This window comes from Artemia franciscana, chromosome 10, assembly GCF_032884065.1.
Source record: "Artemia franciscana chromosome 10, ASM3288406v1, whole genome shotgun sequence".
Taxonomy (NCBI): Eukaryota; Metazoa; Arthropoda; class Branchiopoda; order Anostraca; family Artemiidae; genus Artemia; species Artemia franciscana.
In genome coordinates this window covers 6,940,765-6,958,969 of record NC_088872.1, presented here as the reverse complement: position 1 = coordinate 6,958,969, position 18,205 = coordinate 6,940,765, and the positions used below count along the sequence as shown (strand labels likewise).

Genomic DNA, 18,205 nt, shown 5'->3' with positions numbered 1-18,205 from the left:
AATCGAAAACTACTTCACAAAATCAAGCTTGTTGAAGTGTGAAGTAGCTGTGTACTTAAACTATCTTCAATCTATATTGCAGGCATTACTGGATCTTCACTAAGTAGCTATAACGGTGTCTTGATTATAATCAAAACTACTTCACAAAATCAAGCTTGTTGAAGTGTGAAGTAGCTATGTACTTAAACTATCTTCAATCTATATTGCAAGCATTACTGGATCTTCACTAAGTAGCTGTAACTTTATTATAAGCTGTAAATGTAACTTTATTATAATCAAAAACTACTTCACAAAATCAAGCTTGTTCTATTTCGACAAGAACTCCAGCGCAATCCTTTGGATGTAAAAACATAACAGGTTTTCCATGAGCACCAATTTTTGTATTTTCGCTCAAACATCGAATTTTCTTTGCTTTGATACTCTTCACGGCTTCATCTATGTTATCAACTTCAATACAGATATGGTGAAGACCGCCATTTTTGTTTTTGTCCAAAAAGTTCTGCAAAGGGAAAAGAATATAGCAGGGAATATAACTTGGGGTTAGGAGCAGTTTATAATGAAAATAGGGCGTTATGGCGCAGGGGGGGGATTTGGCCTCAGAATTTTAAAAAATAGCTTTTTGGTATTCTCATTGAAAATGTTTTTTAAGGATTCTTATTGAAAAATTAAAAGAAAAAACAACAAAACTACCCCTTAGATTTGGAAATATATATTTGGCCCCCCTCTCCCACTAAATTTTCGCGAATTGTTATCACAGAGTTTATACTATTTAAATTGAGATTTTCCGAGAAGCCAGACACAAGACGTTTTCTAAGAAGTGGGATTAGACTCAATTTTTGGGATTTAATATAATTACGAAGAAATAAACGTTCAAATGGGGATCAATCCATTTATTTAGACATTGAAAACAGGTACAAGAATCTAGATATTTCGATCATATGTACAGCGATCGTCATCAGTAGAAATACTAAGATATTAAGATTAAAGCTAACATATTTATACAAAACAGTCTTGATGTCAAGTTTCTTCTTTAATCTTCTCTAAATGTAAAACAGATTTCTAAATTATTGATTAATTTCTAAGTTGTATAGATTGGGAAATAAGACCAACCAAGTATACAATTATAAACTCAACATTTGGTTTGCAATTAGACGACACAGAAGACAAAATTAAATAAGAACTGAATTAAAGGAGTTACAGGCATCAAACATGGCTAATTGTCGAAAAGCCAAGACAGTTAGTCCGGGTGAGTGAGAGGCAAATCTAACATTAACCCCCTTATTAGAATTGTATAAAAATATCGTCATTACATTTGTTGATACATAAATCTATCTATCATCCGTCCATACGTCATTCCTAGGGCACCATTGATTTTGAATTAAAATCAAGCAGTTGTAGACATCAAGCCATGGCTAATTGTAGAAAAAACCGAGACAGTCCAATTGTAGAAATTCCAAGTGAGTGAAAGGCAAATCTGAGATAAGGCCTTGTTAGGATTGTATAAAAATGATGTGATTTCATTTGTTGATAAATAATTCTATCTATCATCCGTCCATACGTCATTCCTAGGGCACCATTGATTTTGAATTAAAATCAAGCAGTTGCAGACATCAAGCCATGGCTAACTGTAGAAAAAAACCAAGACAGTCCAATTGTAGAAATTCCAAGTGAGTGAGAGGCAAATCTGAGATAAGGCCTTGTTAGGATTGTATAAAAATGATGTCATTTCATTTGTTGATAGATAAATCTATCTGTCATCCGTCCATACGTCAATCCTAGGGCACCGTTGATTCTGAATTAAAATCAAGAAGTTGCTGGCATCAAGCCATGGCTAATTGTAGAAAAAAAAAACAAGACAAATAGTCCAAGTGAGTGAGAGGTAAATCTGGGATAAGACTTTTTTAGGATTGTATAAAAAGATGTCATTTTTTTTTACAGAAAAATTTATCTATCATCCGTTCATACGTCATTCCTAGGGCACCGTTGATTTTTGAATTAAAACCAAGTAGTTGCAGGCATCAAGCCATGGCTAATTGTAGAAAAAAACAAAACAAATAGTCCAAGTGAGTGAGAGACAAATCTGGGATAATCCCTTTTTAGGATTGTATAAGAATGACGTCATTTCATTTTTTGATAGAAAAATCTATCTATCATCCGTCCATACGTCACTCCTAGAGCACCGTTGATTTTTAATGAAAGTCGAGTAGTTGCAAGCATCAAGCCATGGTTAATTGTAGAAAAAACAAAGACAGTCCAAGTGAGTGAGAGGCAAATCTGGGATAAGTCCTTTTTAGGATTTAAAAAAAAATTTCATTTCATTTGTTGATAATCACCTTCATGGAAATTTATTTTACATTTAGGCAAGATTAAAGAAGAAAATTGAAACCAAGACTTTAAAGGAACTTTGTCATTGAACTCTCCGAAAAAAAAAATCTAATGAATTACCCGAAAGTTTATTACTTTGTGAATGACCCAAAAGTTAATTATTTTGTTTCGTATAAATATGTTAGTTTTAATTTTAATACTTTAGTATTTCCACTTATGACGATCGCTGTATGTGTGATCAAAACATCTAGACTTTTGTACCTGTTTTCACTATCTAAATAAATGGATTTATCCGCATTTGAATGTTTATTTGTTCGTCATTGAAACGCAGTGTGGTCTGAGAAAAGGATACCTAATTTAAGGTGTTACGTCGAAAATAATATCATTGCGTAACCAGTTAACCAAGCAACAAAAAAAAGAGGGAGCGAGATCACCCCAGCGCTATTATAATTCAACTAGACATAAAAGCTAGACATATCTTTCGTGAACCCCCAAATCCCGACAAGGAATAATCTTCAAAAGACATTTTTTCATTCAAGGGACATAATAAATACATTGTATAATAAATATAATAAATACATAAATAATAAATATAATATAATAATAATAATAATAATACAATGTAATAATAATAATATACATAAATAAATAATAAATATAATAAATGTATAATAAATACAATTCTGATATCAAAGAGTTCCATGTCCCAGCTATGTATGTCCAAGAAAAGCGAGAACATAGAAGCCTATAAATATCTTGAGAACTGAAAAAGATAAGAGGAGACATATTGCTTCAACCTAAACATCTTTTTAGTTTGAAGGGATAATGCACAAATTTCAGCTTTACAAAAATGTTACTTAACATCTTTTGGACTTTCACCTTTTATTTCCGGTTGACGAATTTATTCTATGCAAGGCTTCGTCCCAATCTTAACTATAAGTTACTCTAATTGACTCTCTAGTTAAATCTGTCATGGACAGGGTCATGCCCGGGGTTGGGGGAGGGGGACTGTTATTAGGTTTGACAATCCCCTCCAAATCCTCCAACTCGTAAATTGATCATAAAAATACATATAAAGACATTTTTCTCCTAAAAACAAAACAAAATCACAACTCGTAAAACGGTCTTAAAATATAGGTCTAACCCCTTAAATTTAGATTATGTTCATGATTCAAAGGCTGAACGAGTTTAATGGATCCCCTAAAATACAAATGTAAAATTGGAAATCCCATGCTTGACTCTGATATTCAACAAGGCATAAGATGTTCACCATTTGTGAAATACATGCTTTATGGTTTTTAAGTAGGGGCTTTTCACTATCGGCCTAATATATTGAATAATAATGTTCAACAGCCTCATAAATGCTCAAATACTACACTCTGTAGAATTCAGGCCTTATTTTTGAATATGTGCGGAGTGTATCGGGGTTTGTGGCCTCTGTGTTATGACATTATAATTCAAATTCACTTTATTTAAAAAAACATCTGACGGACAGAGCTGATTAGTAGTTTTTGTTGTCATATACACATGAAAATCAGTTGACAAGTCAAAATTAACATGCACAAAATTATAACATTTATAACTAACAATAATAATTATCATATACACACGAAAATCAGTCGACAAGTCAAAATTAACATACACAAAATTATAATATATACAATTAACAACAATAATCCGGATTAAAAAGTCGACCCGGCATTAAACAACTCAACAAACGAGGGCACAAAACTAAACTCATAACGAGCATGCGACACAGTCACAGGTTGAAGTTTCGGTACAGGCTCTGCAAAGGCCCTGATTGGCCTTACCCGTGCTGGTTGATGTTGGGGCAGGAGGATATTTCGGTGTATTGGGCTAAACAGGATTTTATTACCAAAGGATAGGGCGAGTTTTAAACGACAGGAGTGAAGGGTCTGAAGTTGAAACTGATTAAGGAGGAATATATATGGTACTTTTGGGGCTTTTGAGATTACCAGGAGGGCACGGTATTGCACCCACTCAACCCGGTCCGACTGTTCCCTAGTCAGCCCGGAATGCCATACAGGGCAATAGTGCTCAAGTGTGGAACGAATAAAAGAGAAATAGATGCGTAGGAGGTGTGGTGCAGGGATTCCATGGCGAGCGAACAACTTCAGAGACCTGATGGCCAAATAGCATTTTTAACATAACATCAACATGTTTGTTCCACTTCAGATCCGAAGTGATATGAACATCGAGCAGTTTAATTTCGTTCACGTGACTGGCGCTGGGAATAAGTGGGTTAAAAACTGGCGTAGATTTTAAGAAAGAAATGGCTAAAATTACAGATTTGTCAAAGTTGACAGTCATTTTGTCCACCTTTGCCTCTTGACATATATCATTCATTAGTGAACCTGCTCTGCTTGGGTTTTTTTTTTTTCGACAACATTCAATGAGCGACAGATCGTATACATACTTCCAGCGGTCATCCAGTGATGTTGCCAAATCATTTATCATGACAAGAAACAAAAGTGGTCCCAAGAGGATACCTTGGGGAAATCCACAAAAATGGGCAGTGAGTCGAAGTAGGCAGACTTATATTTTGTCTGTTGACATCTACCAGAAAGAAAACTAGCAATTAAACGCCCGAGGAATGAGTGTACACCTAGTCCAAGAAGTTTTTTTACAAGAATATTTGGCAAATTAAATCAAAAGCAAACACTAGCCTCGTCTTTATGATCAACAGGCTTGGATACCTTTAATCACCAATATTGGTAGAAAAAATAATTTGGTATACATTAATAAAACGCATGGGGGTGGGGCAATCTCAGGAATCCTTTTGACCAACTCTGATGGAAATCAAAACTATTTGTAAACAATGTAGACATACTAAGTGTGCATGATTAAGACAATAATAAATCATACAATCATAAATAATCATATTGTTTCAGAACCTTTTTTTTTATCATAACCCTGTTAATGATAAAGATGGTGCGGAAGGAGGATTTCGATGAGTTATTTTGACCAATTTGATCAAAGTTGGTATTGTCAATATTCGATCTGATACCATGTGGGGCCACAAAAAAGGATACTATTAAATCCGTTTTGTCCCTTGAAATGGCACTCGATATCAAAATGTGTAATAGGAAACAACCCTCTCACAGCTTTCTAAGGCCATGACAAAAATAAAAGAGAAATAAGAATAAAAAATACAGGAGGCATGATTTGAAAGATATCATTTCATTGAGAATACTCTTCAAACCCTGATTATCAAACCACTACATCTTCATTTTTAATATCATCAACAATGGCAATGCTAAAGTATTTAAAAGAATGGTAGCAATGCTTGTTTTCTTTTCTTCTTTCTATTTTAAAATTAATTTTTTGAACCTTGTCTAGGAAACAGTTTGTCAACGAAAATTACAGAGAGACATTAAAACCTAAACGAAAAAAAAAAAATGAAATATATAATAAATTAAACACAAAACGAGCACAGATAATAATTCAAACTTAAAACGGACAGAAAGTACCATAAGTATGGTGCTACCATCCTTGAAACACTTCAACTGAACCTTCGTGTAACTGAACCAACGGCAAAATATTGCCGTTAATGCTGATTTAGAAATGATGGCTATTATGCAGAAACAAGTTTAGAGGAAAGTTTAAAAAGAGCTAACAACGCTTATAAGTCTCCTATTTTCTGTTTTATTTCTCCAGTACTAATGGGGCACTAGAACATCATGCTTCAGAATTTCAGATCATTCATGCACTGAACATCTGCTGTTCAGTGCCATTCAAAAGCTAATATTTACATTTACAAGCTTTTTATAGTCTCGTCATGACAACACCATCGAAAATACCTTATGCGATTGTAGTGTTATTTCTAGAGGGCGAGGGCTTAAAACCATAAAAGGTCTATCATCGAAATCTCCATGTTCGAAAACCCTACAACTGGTGTTTAAGCCCCTTCCCCTCTCCTTGAATACTCCCTATCTCAATCACCTTTGGAAATGAGAAGCAAAAACAAACAAAAACAAGAAAGTTTTTTTTTCGAAAAAAAAACAAGTAAGTTAAAAAAAAAAAAATCATTCAAATACGGAACTGATTTTTTAATAAGAGATGCTACTTACTTTCATCTCAACACAAAAATTAAGTACAAAACAAATCCTTGGTAATTACAAAAGTGCTTGATACCTGGGCGTGTCTGCTTTTTCTTTTCTCCAGCACTAGCGGGTCATTGGAACATTGTAGGGGCGCTGAAATAGGTAACCATTCAAGTTCCTCAGAATTAGTGTTTTATTTACCCCACCCCTAAAGGCGGGTGTCATTTCCTGGTTAATCCTATGTGGAATTACCCAAACAAATGCTTTTACACAACTTCAAAAGTAAAAATGAAAGACCGTAGGTCAACGGGTATAAGACCAGAGTGCCCACTTGTCCTATGGCAAATTCGTACCGAAGCAATTAATGAAAAGCTCAAAGTTTGCAATCCCCCTCCCCCCGAAAAGAAGGAATCAAATTATCGACCATGATTTTTGTGACAAACCCATCCCTGAAAATATTTTTCAATTTAGAAAAGTTCTGGGGTTACCCAAAGGTAATATAAGTGCGAAAATGCGAAAAAAGCAAGGGGCAAATTCTGAGCTTCTAATTAGTGATAGTTCATTCTTTTTCTTAGACCTTAGGTTCAGCGAAATGGCGCTGAGTAGCACCGGGGTTTATTTGAACGAGAGTTCGATTAGATGGGATCGAGTTGCACGTGAGTTGAGTTGTACGGAATCCCATTAAGCAAGGGTTCAGTTGCACGAGGGTCCAGTTGCACGAAGTTTGAGTTACATGGGGTTAAGTTACAAGGCGGTTCAGTTGCAGGAGGTCATAGCAAGGGGAGTTCGGTTACAAAAGCGTCCAATTACATGCACAACCTTTAACAGCTTTTGTCATTTATCTATTACTGCAAACAAAATACATTGTTAAAAGAAAATTTCGTTTTACCATGCAAGATAGTAAATCACACAAATTTCCAAGAATTTTATTTCTTAAGCATTATTATATTTTAAACAACCAATCTAATTCCATTTGTCTAATATGCATTAAATTTTCATCAATAATTTATTCCTTTTAAATGCACAATAAATAAAATCAAACATAGTAAATATAGTATAAATTAAATAGATAAATGAATAATAAATAAAAACACATAAAATAAAAATATAATAAAATCAGTATAAATAAAGAAATATAATAAAGAGAAAATAAACATAATAGAACAAATAACAAATCCTTAACCTTTCCAAAGCACAACTGACTAATAATTGTTTGATTTGCCAACTCAAAAATATTTGTTTCAGAAAAATAAACAACTCCCTTAATCAGATTGCTTGATTATCCAAATTTTACTTTAGCAAACAATTTGCTTCAAAAGTTACCAGTAGTTTTTTTTACTTTGAGTTAGGTGGCCATTTTTTCCTAATTAGAATCAATAGGGAGAGTATGACAGAAACAATGTCATTTTTAAATATTGAAAGTAAACTGAAAGTCAGAAATAAGATTTATTGTAAGAATTTTTGTTTTCTGTAAATCTTATTAGCATTGTGATTTTTTATGCAATGACACATAAAACTTATTTCGATTTTGGTAACGTCTCGTTTTCTCAAATTTATGGATCGTTTCCGTGAAATACAAACCCTTTTCAGTATAGTACAAACGACAGGTTTTATTAACTGTTCATGGTAATTTCTGTTTGTACTTTAAATTGCTTTACCTTTGTTTTAAGCTAAACTTTGTTTCTACTCGTTTTAGAATTAATACTGCTCTACTTTTCTCAAATAATTTCTTTGAAAAAAGTATCTTTTAAATTAGTTCACACATATTTTTTGTTTTTACTTTTTTTGAAAGTTTTCTTGGGAAGACATCTTTAAAATTAACTTATGCTTGTTGTTTCATGGTATACTTTTATTATATTTTAATTACAGGAATTCTGTTTTAAGATTTTCTTTCATCATGAATTGATAATACAATCTTTCAGTTAAAATAAAAATGTTTTTCTTCCTTTAGATCCTTTTGCCTTAATAAAAATGTGCTTTAAGTTGCAGGCCAATCAGAGAAAAAAGAAGTGTTAGACTAAATTTTTAGTCAGCTTAAGCCAGAAGATTCATAACAAAAAAAAAGCCAATAAAATCAACCTTTTCCAAGATGGTCTCTCTCAATTGAAGTCAGTCTCTTTGGCACAGTTAACATGCCCAGTAAGTTCTAAGCCAATTGGAAAAAAAAATGTGATGACCTTTGAATGTGAATAAAATAATTTGTGATATCCTTCTGAAAAAATGTTTTTTGGCCCTGTTTTTGATTAAACCATTTTTTTCTCTTTTTTCTGGACCTTCAGGCGTTCTTGGACCAAGGACTTACAGATAAAAGTCTAAGGTAAATTTGAATAAAATTATTTCCTAGTCTGTTTCTGAGGAGTAGGTCTATGTGTTCCTAAACCTTTTCCCTTTGCCCAGGGAATTATAGAAGTAAGTCTGGAACTGATTAAGAGAAATGACTTTTGGCCTATTTCTAGGCCCCTCAACATCCCTTTCTTGTCCTCACAAATATGAGGTTCTCTTAGCTCTAAGATTTAAAGCTAAGACCCTAGGGTGCCCAAATTTTGCTCTACATGTCGTCATGTAGTCAACATGTCCTCAACATGTAGTTGAGGGAGTTATTTAAATTCCTACTATGATGAGCAAAATGGCTATCTCAAAATTAATAGCTTGCACCACAGGGTGTACATGGATACCTGTTTGCAATAAAGGAAATGGAAGGAGGACTAGTTATCCTCCCATTAATTTTCAATCCTTAAAAGAGACACTAGAACTACCAATTTCTGATTGAACTGGCCCTCTCCTAAATTCCTAAAACCAACCTTAAGGAAGAAAATATTAATAGGTGTTAAACACATTGCTTTTTACTAAGTCAATGACTATAATCATCTTTAATGTGTTGACTATGATGATGCCTATATGACAACATTTGTAATTATCAAACAATTGTATAGAAAAAAGGAACTAACCTGAATTGGACTCTTCACACCAAGGGGATAAAGTAACTCCAATTTTGTGTTTCCAAGATTCACAAAAACAGTTGTCACTCCATGTTCTGGCAGATCAAGTGGTTCACTTACTTCTGCCTTGAGTATATCTCTATAATAAAAATTATTGTATATTATACTTCCATCTTTTGTGTAATAGCAATTACATATATATTTGGTTTGATTATTTTAGGCATTTTTTTGAAGACTACAGTGTTTTTCTATGATGAACAAATAAAAGTTCAAATAAGGATAAGTACTTTTTTTGGGTCTTAAAAACCTACATTGTATATATGGGATGATCTGACCAAACATGTGTATAACTGTAAGTTCAGCAACATTTCTTTTGTAATTGGAAGAAGAAGAAGATTGTGCCTCTTTAATGAAAATTCAACTTGCATTTAGGCAATATTACAGGGGAAAAGTTTATAACCCAAGACTTTGAATGAACTCTGTCAATGAGCCTTCTGAGACAAGTCTAGCCAATGAACTGAAAACTTTGACCTATAAGTAATTATGTTGTCATGTATAAGATCAAAATATCCAGAGTTTTTTGTATCTGTTTTCATTGTTTCATAGAAGGACTTATTCTTTTTTTATTTTAAATTTTCTATATTTTTTATGTGGTTAAATGTAAAATGAGATATAAAGCAGAGTGGCACAGGCTCAAAGCTTAACCTCAAAGCAAATAGAAATACCAACTTGTATAAGAACATGGTACATTTATCAACAATAATAGGATTCTGAATTCTACAGATGAGCATGGTTTCATAAGTGGCATTTCACACTAAAAACACAGTTCACTAAGCATATCTTAGAAGTGGCATTTTGTAAAAAAAAAACACCATAACAAAAAAAGCTTCCACTCTTAAAAAAAAATGAGATAGAAAATACTAGAAACATGTTCTTAACATATTCAGTGGCATAATTTCTTCAGAATTCTTCAAATTCTTAATTCAGAATTCTTCAGAATCCAACTTCTTGAGTGTGGAGGGTGTAAGAGATAAGTACCCAGCTCTCTTTGGAAATATGGCCACTTAGGCTGGTACCCAAAAAAATATCCTCTGGAAGACATCTAATGAATTCTCCTCTGTCTTTTGGAGTATCCACTATTTGGAATCACATTTGACCACTGTAGCTTCAAAGAATCTAACCTGGGTTTGCAGACTTATCTTCCAAACTTTTTTCAAATGTGAAAAAAACACCCTTGGCCTTGGCTATTCTACTTTTATCACCTTCACTATATTAACAATCCTTACTAATAATACTAACTAGGTAGGCAAAACTTACCTTGAAAGCTCTACTTGATTGATCTTCTTGTTCCCTCAACATTACTTCTTCATAATCATTTATTCCTAGTCTAAGCAACTTATTGTTTCAATCACTTTTTTTTCAAGCCTATTCTTGCACCATGAACTCTTAAAATCTCCAAAATAACATTTGTTTTACTAACATCTCTATCTAGGATACTCAAATCATCAATATAATCTAAGTCCAGGAGACTTTTATTTCCCCATTGGATTTTGTGACCTCCCACAGCCTTTGCTATGTTCCTTAGTACAAAGTCCATCAAAATAATCTATACAAATAGGGATAGGATAGGTGCTTCTGAACTCCTAATTCAATACAAAATGAGCTACTAACCTCATTTCCTACCTTAATCATAGTGACTTTGGGCCTAAAATTTGTGAAGGATGTGAATAGTATATTCAGAAAGGTCATAAGAAAATGTAGCCAAACCAATTTTCACCTGCTACCTAGCTAAGCAATGAAAGAAACTGCAAACTTACCCCAGATTTTAGCTGAACAGTCATTTAGCAAAAGAATTCTATAAATGTGAGCTTGGTCTAGCCTAGGAAACCCTACCTGTATAATATGGTGGAAGCCTTTAAGTCTGGTGTGGCAATAGCAACATGGTTAAGTTTCCCAAGATTCCAAAGGGTCTCTGGAACTGTAGAATTACTAAAACTGTTGCAAAATTTTGTAGAAGCTATGCAACTCAATTTTGGTAGAGGAGTCTTTCCAATTAACTTGAAAATGCTGAATGACATCATTTTAACTGCAATAGACTTATAACAAAATTTACTGATGCTTTATTGAATTTTCTCTGCATCAAAAGCAGAGCCTTCAGAGAGTAGTTCTTGTTTGGCTTTTCTTTCTTGTTCGTCTTTATAAGGTTTGATTACAGTAAAATATCTGTACACCCTTATGCCATATAAGTAGAAACCATAGGCTGTAAGTCCAACACAGGCCCAGACAAATCCTTTATGAAGGTTGTTTAAAGCCAAATTTGTTTTGGCAGATTTTTTCAACATTGAAATTCAGAGCAATGAGTTAAAAATCCACGTAACTATCAGAAAATATAAGTAAAATTTAAAACAACAAGCACCATTGCCAACTTCTTTTGATAATCTTGGAAGCTGAATTTTTTTAAATCTGATTATTTTAAAAAGTCTTTCATTTTATACCCTTAAAGCTAAATTGATTGCTACAAACATGGTGGTATTTAAAAGAAATTGAGCTTTTCTCAATTTAAGGAGCTTATTAGCTCCTGTGGGTGCTAAAGCCAAGCGGCAAATCATATTGAACTAAATAGTGCTTGACGGCACGAATTCAGCAATAAAAATTATTTACTTAAACGCACTGGTATTACTGAAATGAATTGCTGGGGGAGCGAGTGTACAAGCAATTTATAGCATTGTTTAATTTTAGGTATAACTTTCAATACTATATTATATTGCTTTAATTCATTTAATCTGAAATCATGGGTATTTTTGCTAAAATAATATTGTCATATGTTTTGTTGAGTACTGTAACTTTTAAAATGGCAGAGCCAATTCAACTCCCAAAATTCCAAGAAACTTATAGAATATATGCAGCTTCACATAATACTTTACCGCTAAAAAACCAAATATGCCTCCAGTCACCAATTAACATAATAATAAAGATTTTGCAAGACCAACTTGAAGACAAAGCCCAACAATAGAAAATTGTTTTTGGGTGACTGCAGAAAGGCGAAGAATTGCACGTTTCTGCGTGTTTGCGTGTATTTTTTCAAGCAGCTGCCCTGAAGAGTTTTTTCTTCTACCACACAAATTTATGTGTAAAAATTTTGCTCATGGTCTATATTTCATGAACTGTTGTCCTAACTTGCACCTCACTTTCTGCAGAAGGAAAAAAGTTACATTCCAATACAGAATTTTGAAGTCTCAACAAGGGGAGCGAAAAAGTACAACTTTGTTGATGCAAGGCTACCAAAGACATGTATATCCAGTCTTGATTGTGAACCTGAATCTCACGCCGCCTTTCTTAAAGCCACCGACGTACATTCCCCCCATCATACCAGTTCCTCCTCTGGAAGCCCTAAAGAAAATCGCAAGAATAGATATTATCCAGTATTCCACCAATCCATTAGGTCAAAGAGCCAGCGGGTTCGGAAGTTCACAAAGATCAAAATTTACCCACCCTTTGAACCATGTTTCCTGAGTTTCGCGACTTGGGACCAAATGAGTGTAGTGGCAATTAAATTCAAGACCGCAGTGGTAAAGCCTTTTATTCATCCCTATTCGTTTCCAAACATACTAATGTCCAATGTCCGATCACTTACACTATGCTTGAAAAATAACATTTTTAGATATTGCTTGTATCTGTAATATTTATTTGTATTATTTGTCGAACATAAAAAAAAACAGAGTTCTCAAATTCAACTATATACTAAATCAATACGGTTTTGAAGCCTTTTTGTGGTGATGCAGGCCCAAGAGGCTACATAAAAAAGTGATATCACTGGTGATGTGTGTTGTTTACTATCCACCTCATGGCCCTTATCGTCAAGAACTAGTGACTTACTTACAGTTTTGCGCTGATAATGTACGATCATTGTATGCTAACTTAAGTTTCATGACCTTTGACGATTTCAGTGAGTTATTTCTTATCATCTGTACCAAATATTACAATACCCCAGTTACGCTACGTCCATTAGATATGACTGACCACCTGTGTGCTGCTTGGGTACCTAATCAGTTTGTTCCAAATAAACAATGGTGTACAAGATCTACAAACCTGAGCTAACAAATGTTTACCGTAAATGGCTCTCAGATCATGACTGGCGTGATATCCTCTCACTGTTTGATGGTGAAAAAAATGGCAAATTTATTCTTTGCCCCTTATTTTACTCGGCATTTTGACAATACTGCCTTAAAAATTACTTAATTGTTTATATAGTTTATTTCAGGGATTTGCCGGTGAGTTTTTTGAATATATTTTTATGTTGGGCATAATTGACTTTAATGTGTATATGACGTACCTTTCATAAAGTATTATATCTATATACGTATTTCAAATTGATGTAATCTGTATATTACAGGGTCACTATTACAATCATGAATCATGTGATGTGACTCTTGAAACATACAAATATGTTTATGGTTCTTTTTAATCTCTTAACATTGAAGCAGCACTTGCTGCTTTAAATTTTTCTAGTGCTGTTTATTTGGTTTTTGTTCTTAATACTTATTTTGCTCGTCTTTTTTACACTGAAATGCTCTTGTTAGCTCCAGCTATAGTAGTGAATAAATACATTCTATCATATAGTTTTCTTGAAAATTGTTTTCATATGATATTCTAGATAACAGTGCAATTGTTAAAAACAGAATTTGCTCTATTTCCGCGTCAGATTATTTGTTTACGATCCACGTCAAAAGGTGGGTTAACACTAGCTGAAACCACATTTTTTCGGGTAGTCGAAATGATTTTCGAATTGAACTTAAGCCACTTTTAAAAGAAGTTGAAGTTATTTTCCTTTTAAATGCTGCTGCTCTTTTGTTACAGTCCTTGTCAATAACTAGAGAAAGAATTAAAATGATAAAGGCAGGAATAAGGCTGAAGCTTCTTCATAGTTACTGTAATGTGTAATGCACGGATATTTTTGGTTTCTCTGACTTTTCTCCAGCTGGTAAGTTTTTCTCTCTCAAAGCTCTGCCACTTTGTTCTCCTTCAAAGAGAGGGTAAAATTTTACTTTCATCACAAGCTGTCCAAACTGGACACTATGCAGCATAGCCTACTTTCCATACTACAGCACTTAGAAATGCTAATTCTAGAAGTTTATCCATTTCTGGTTGACCCCCTCCTCCTCCTTGTTGGAAACAAAAAATGCATAAAACAGGTAGGGTTTTGAAGCCAAGGGGAAAGTTGGGGCTGTACAATATGAATGAAATTATATTTTAAATAGTAATTCCAGTCATCACCAGTATTTTCCATATAGCCTAGTAAGAAGGCAAAAGATAGGCCTAATTAAAAAACTCATGCATCCATTAATGCTAATATCCAACATGATTCACTTTCATTTTCGAGTTTAAATTAGCCAGCTGTTTCTGAACAATTGTGATAATAGCTGTTTGACATTGGCCTGTGATGATATTTAAACCAGCAAATCAGAGCAATTAGTTAAATATTATGAAACATAGGCAGTGCAATGTCTGATTTTGCAGCAAACATTACTTATAGAGCAAATTGTATTAGTCCATGAGCCCTGTGGGCTGTGGAGTGAGGTCTATATTCTAGGTATCTATTTGATAATTATTTGGCCTGGAGCCTCAAAGAGTAAAATAGAGAAAAAGGAGCTTTTTAAACCTAACTTTGTCTACACTAGCATTTATACTGCCCATGATTGGTTTATTCTCATATCACTTTATTGCTGATTGGTTGAATTGTTGGTTGATGTTTATGATGTACTTTTTGCTGATTGTTTAAGCCTTGTTTGTCATGGTCATAATTTTTCATCACTATAACCCTATTTTCCTCAGAAATTGCAGTTAGTCAAGGGCAAGCTTCTGTTGTGTTAAAAGTTTGAAGATAGGATATTTTAGTTTTTTTGTGATTTTTTTTTTAATTTTTATTTTTTGAATTACTGCATATATCTAGATTCTGATGATTGCATATTGTTTTTATGCCATTAGCCATTCATATTGCCCAGCCCCAACATTTCTCATAGGTTCAAAACCCTGCCCACTTTATGCATTTTTAATTTGTTGAAGGGGGATTAAAAGCTAAAAAATGAATATGCTTCTCTGACAATGACAAAGAAATGATATGCAACCATGAAAATCTTGCTATATGCAGTAATACAGTTTTAAGTAATATGGAAAGTTTGTGTTCAACAGTGTTAAAGAACTTTAAAGAATGTCTTGGGCTGGTAGTTCACAAGTACTTAATCTTTGTCATCAAGTAGAATTGAAACTAAGATTAATCATTGTCTCTTTTGAAGTAATTAGCTGAACATTTTTATAAGATGTTCTATATTCTTATCAGTGATCTTTTGCATTGGTTTGAACTAATTCAATTTTATTGGAAAGTTTACTGGAATTATTCAATTTTATTAGAAAGGATCAGAAAAGACAGGATGCCACACAAGGCTAGCATAGTCCAACAGGGGACTTACTTCAAACTTAATTTTTCCTTTTTCCTTAATATTTGAATTGTTGAAATTTTTGACTGATTATTTAAATCTTTAATGATCAGATGACTCCTAAATAAAAACAAGACAATTATATGGTTTCATGGTCCATCATATTGTCCCTAATATGGTCCCTCATATTGTGTTTGGTCCCATCTCTGAATCAAAGGATACTATGTTGTGTGAAACTTGAGTATTTGAAGCTGGGTTCTGGGACCCAACTCCTCCTTTGACCCCCTAAGCATACACAGTTTGCACTCACTTTATTTGTTCTATAATTGTTCAGGATTCATAATTTTTACCCTAATAAAATGAATTTTAATTTAAAAGTAAATTAAGGGTAAATTCTCCATAGCTTATATAAAAAAAAATTGCACTTGTATATTAATCAGTTTGTCACTAAAAATGGTATGCTATTTCAGGTTTTTTTTTTCAAGTAATATATAAAACCATAAAGGGGAAGGGGCCCTTTCATCTATTGCTGCTAAGACAAAGCACTGTATATACCCTTAATGTTCAATAATGGCTTCAAATTTTTAGGACAGTTCTAAGGACTTCAGACCTTCTCAATTGCAAATATGTGGCTAGTATTTTAATATAGAAGTTAAAAAGCAGAATATAATATATAAAAGTTTCACAAAGGGATTTTGACTTGCCATTGAAGATTTTCAATTCAACACTTCAATGAAGAAACCCAAGTACATATAAAAAGCCAAAAATAAGCTACCAAAAACTAAAATTGTATAAAAAGGACACTATTCACACAAGCAATAGATATGCATGAATTCGTGAAACATTAAAAATTACTATATTTCTCCCTTTTTTTTATTACTGCCACCATCTTCTTGAAGTTATTGCAGGGGCTTCTGTTCCAGGGTTGAATTCCTAGGATGGTAAGGCTGTGACTCTAGTTGGGGGGAGACTTGAGAGTCTGTCAGGATTGTTTGTGTCCAAATCTGTGTCCTTGACTAGTGAGCATCATTTCTATTTTTGAACTAGCAGATGTAGGAACCTTTGTGGCTCAAGGAGGAAGATTAATTGCATTTCTTCTAAGGACATTGTCATCACTTTACATTTGAAAAAAAGCAAAATGTAATCTTAAGATTTTGGTTAATTTTACTATTATGCCATTTTTGCACTCCTTGCCTGGTTTACCTTTCATCCAAATAGGTTGAGTGGGTTGAGCCAGTCTTTTATCTTGAACCTCTAGTCAAATTTCTTTTTCTCCTTAGATTTGTGTTCTTTCCTGGATTTACTGTATTCTGGTTTTCCAGTTATATGTGATCTCTATGAGCTGGGAATACCAATTGTAATGCTCTGCTCATCAGTAGGAGGGTAGATTGCCTGATGTGTTACAATTTGGGTTATTACAACAGTATTGTCTGAGTATAGAACAACATGTTTCACATCCTTTTTTCTCACTAGCCACTTTTTACTGAAGGGGTGACTCAAAGGGGGCACATTATGTTAGTTCTAGTGCCTTTTTAAGACCAAAAGCTGCAGACTCACTAGGCTAACTTCAGACTACTTGAACTAGGTTTAAGCTGCAGACCAACTTGGTTGCCATCAGAAAGATGGGGATGATGCATCTTATTTGGATCAGATCCATGCAGGAAATTCCAATCTGTGTTGTTAGAGAACTCAAGTGGACCAGTGGATTGTTCAACACCCTACCCCATTACCAACTTTTAAAGCAGAAAGGTAGACATGCTGTATCTTCCTTGAACTGAAATCTTATGTAGACTTCCAGTTTGTATGATTTGAGGAATAAGTGTGCATTAACACATTTAAACTTGCAAAAAATACATCACAATTACTTGCAAGTACATGCTTAATGCTGTGAAACAGGTTGCAGATTTTGTCCTTTGTCTTAAACCTCTTGTTATTTTTTCTCTGTAGATTGGTGTTCTGTCCTGGCTTTACTGTATTCTTGTATTTCAATTATTTAAGGTCTGCATGAGCAGGAAATACCAATTGAATTGCTCTCCTAATCAGTTAGAGGCAAAGCTGTCTGAATTATTACAAGTTGAACCATTACAGCAGTATTAAGAACAACATGTCTCACATCGTTTTTCTCCCTCCAGTCACTTTGTATAGAAGGGATGACTTAGAGATCGTAAATTCAAATGTTTTAGTGCTAAACCAAAACTAAAAACCAAGAACCAAACCAAAAACTAAAGCTAAACTAAAACCAAAAATTTTAGTGCTTCTTTTACAGACCAAAAGCTACCAACTAACTACCAGCTACTGGCTACCAGTTACTGGCTAAAAGCTACCAGCTAACTGCAGAGTGTTATAACTAAGTTCATGCTGTAGAACAACTTGGTTGTCATCATAAGAATGGGGATGATGCATCTGGTTTGAACCAGAAGGAATTCAATTTGTGTTGTTATAG

The 18,205-nt window shown here is 33.7% G+C and overlaps 1 protein-coding gene across 1 annotated transcript; it reads right to left on the bottom strand.

The window, feature by feature from the left end:
* Nucleotides 1-241: 241 nt before the first annotated feature.
* LOC136031715 (methylmalonyl-CoA epimerase, mitochondrial-like) lies at nucleotides 242-11,756 on the bottom strand. Its single transcript, XM_065711420.1, has 3 exons — nucleotides 11,222-11,756; nucleotides 9,338-9,467; nucleotides 242-499 (listed from the first exon to the last, which is right to left on the bottom strand). Exons 1-3 carry the CDS (start codon nucleotides 11,407-11,409, stop codon nucleotides 296-298), a joined length of 522 nt encoding a protein of 173 aa, XP_065567492.1. The 5' UTR covers nucleotides 11,410-11,756; the 3' UTR covers nucleotides 242-295.
* Nucleotides 11,757-18,205: the final 6,449 nt, after the last annotated feature.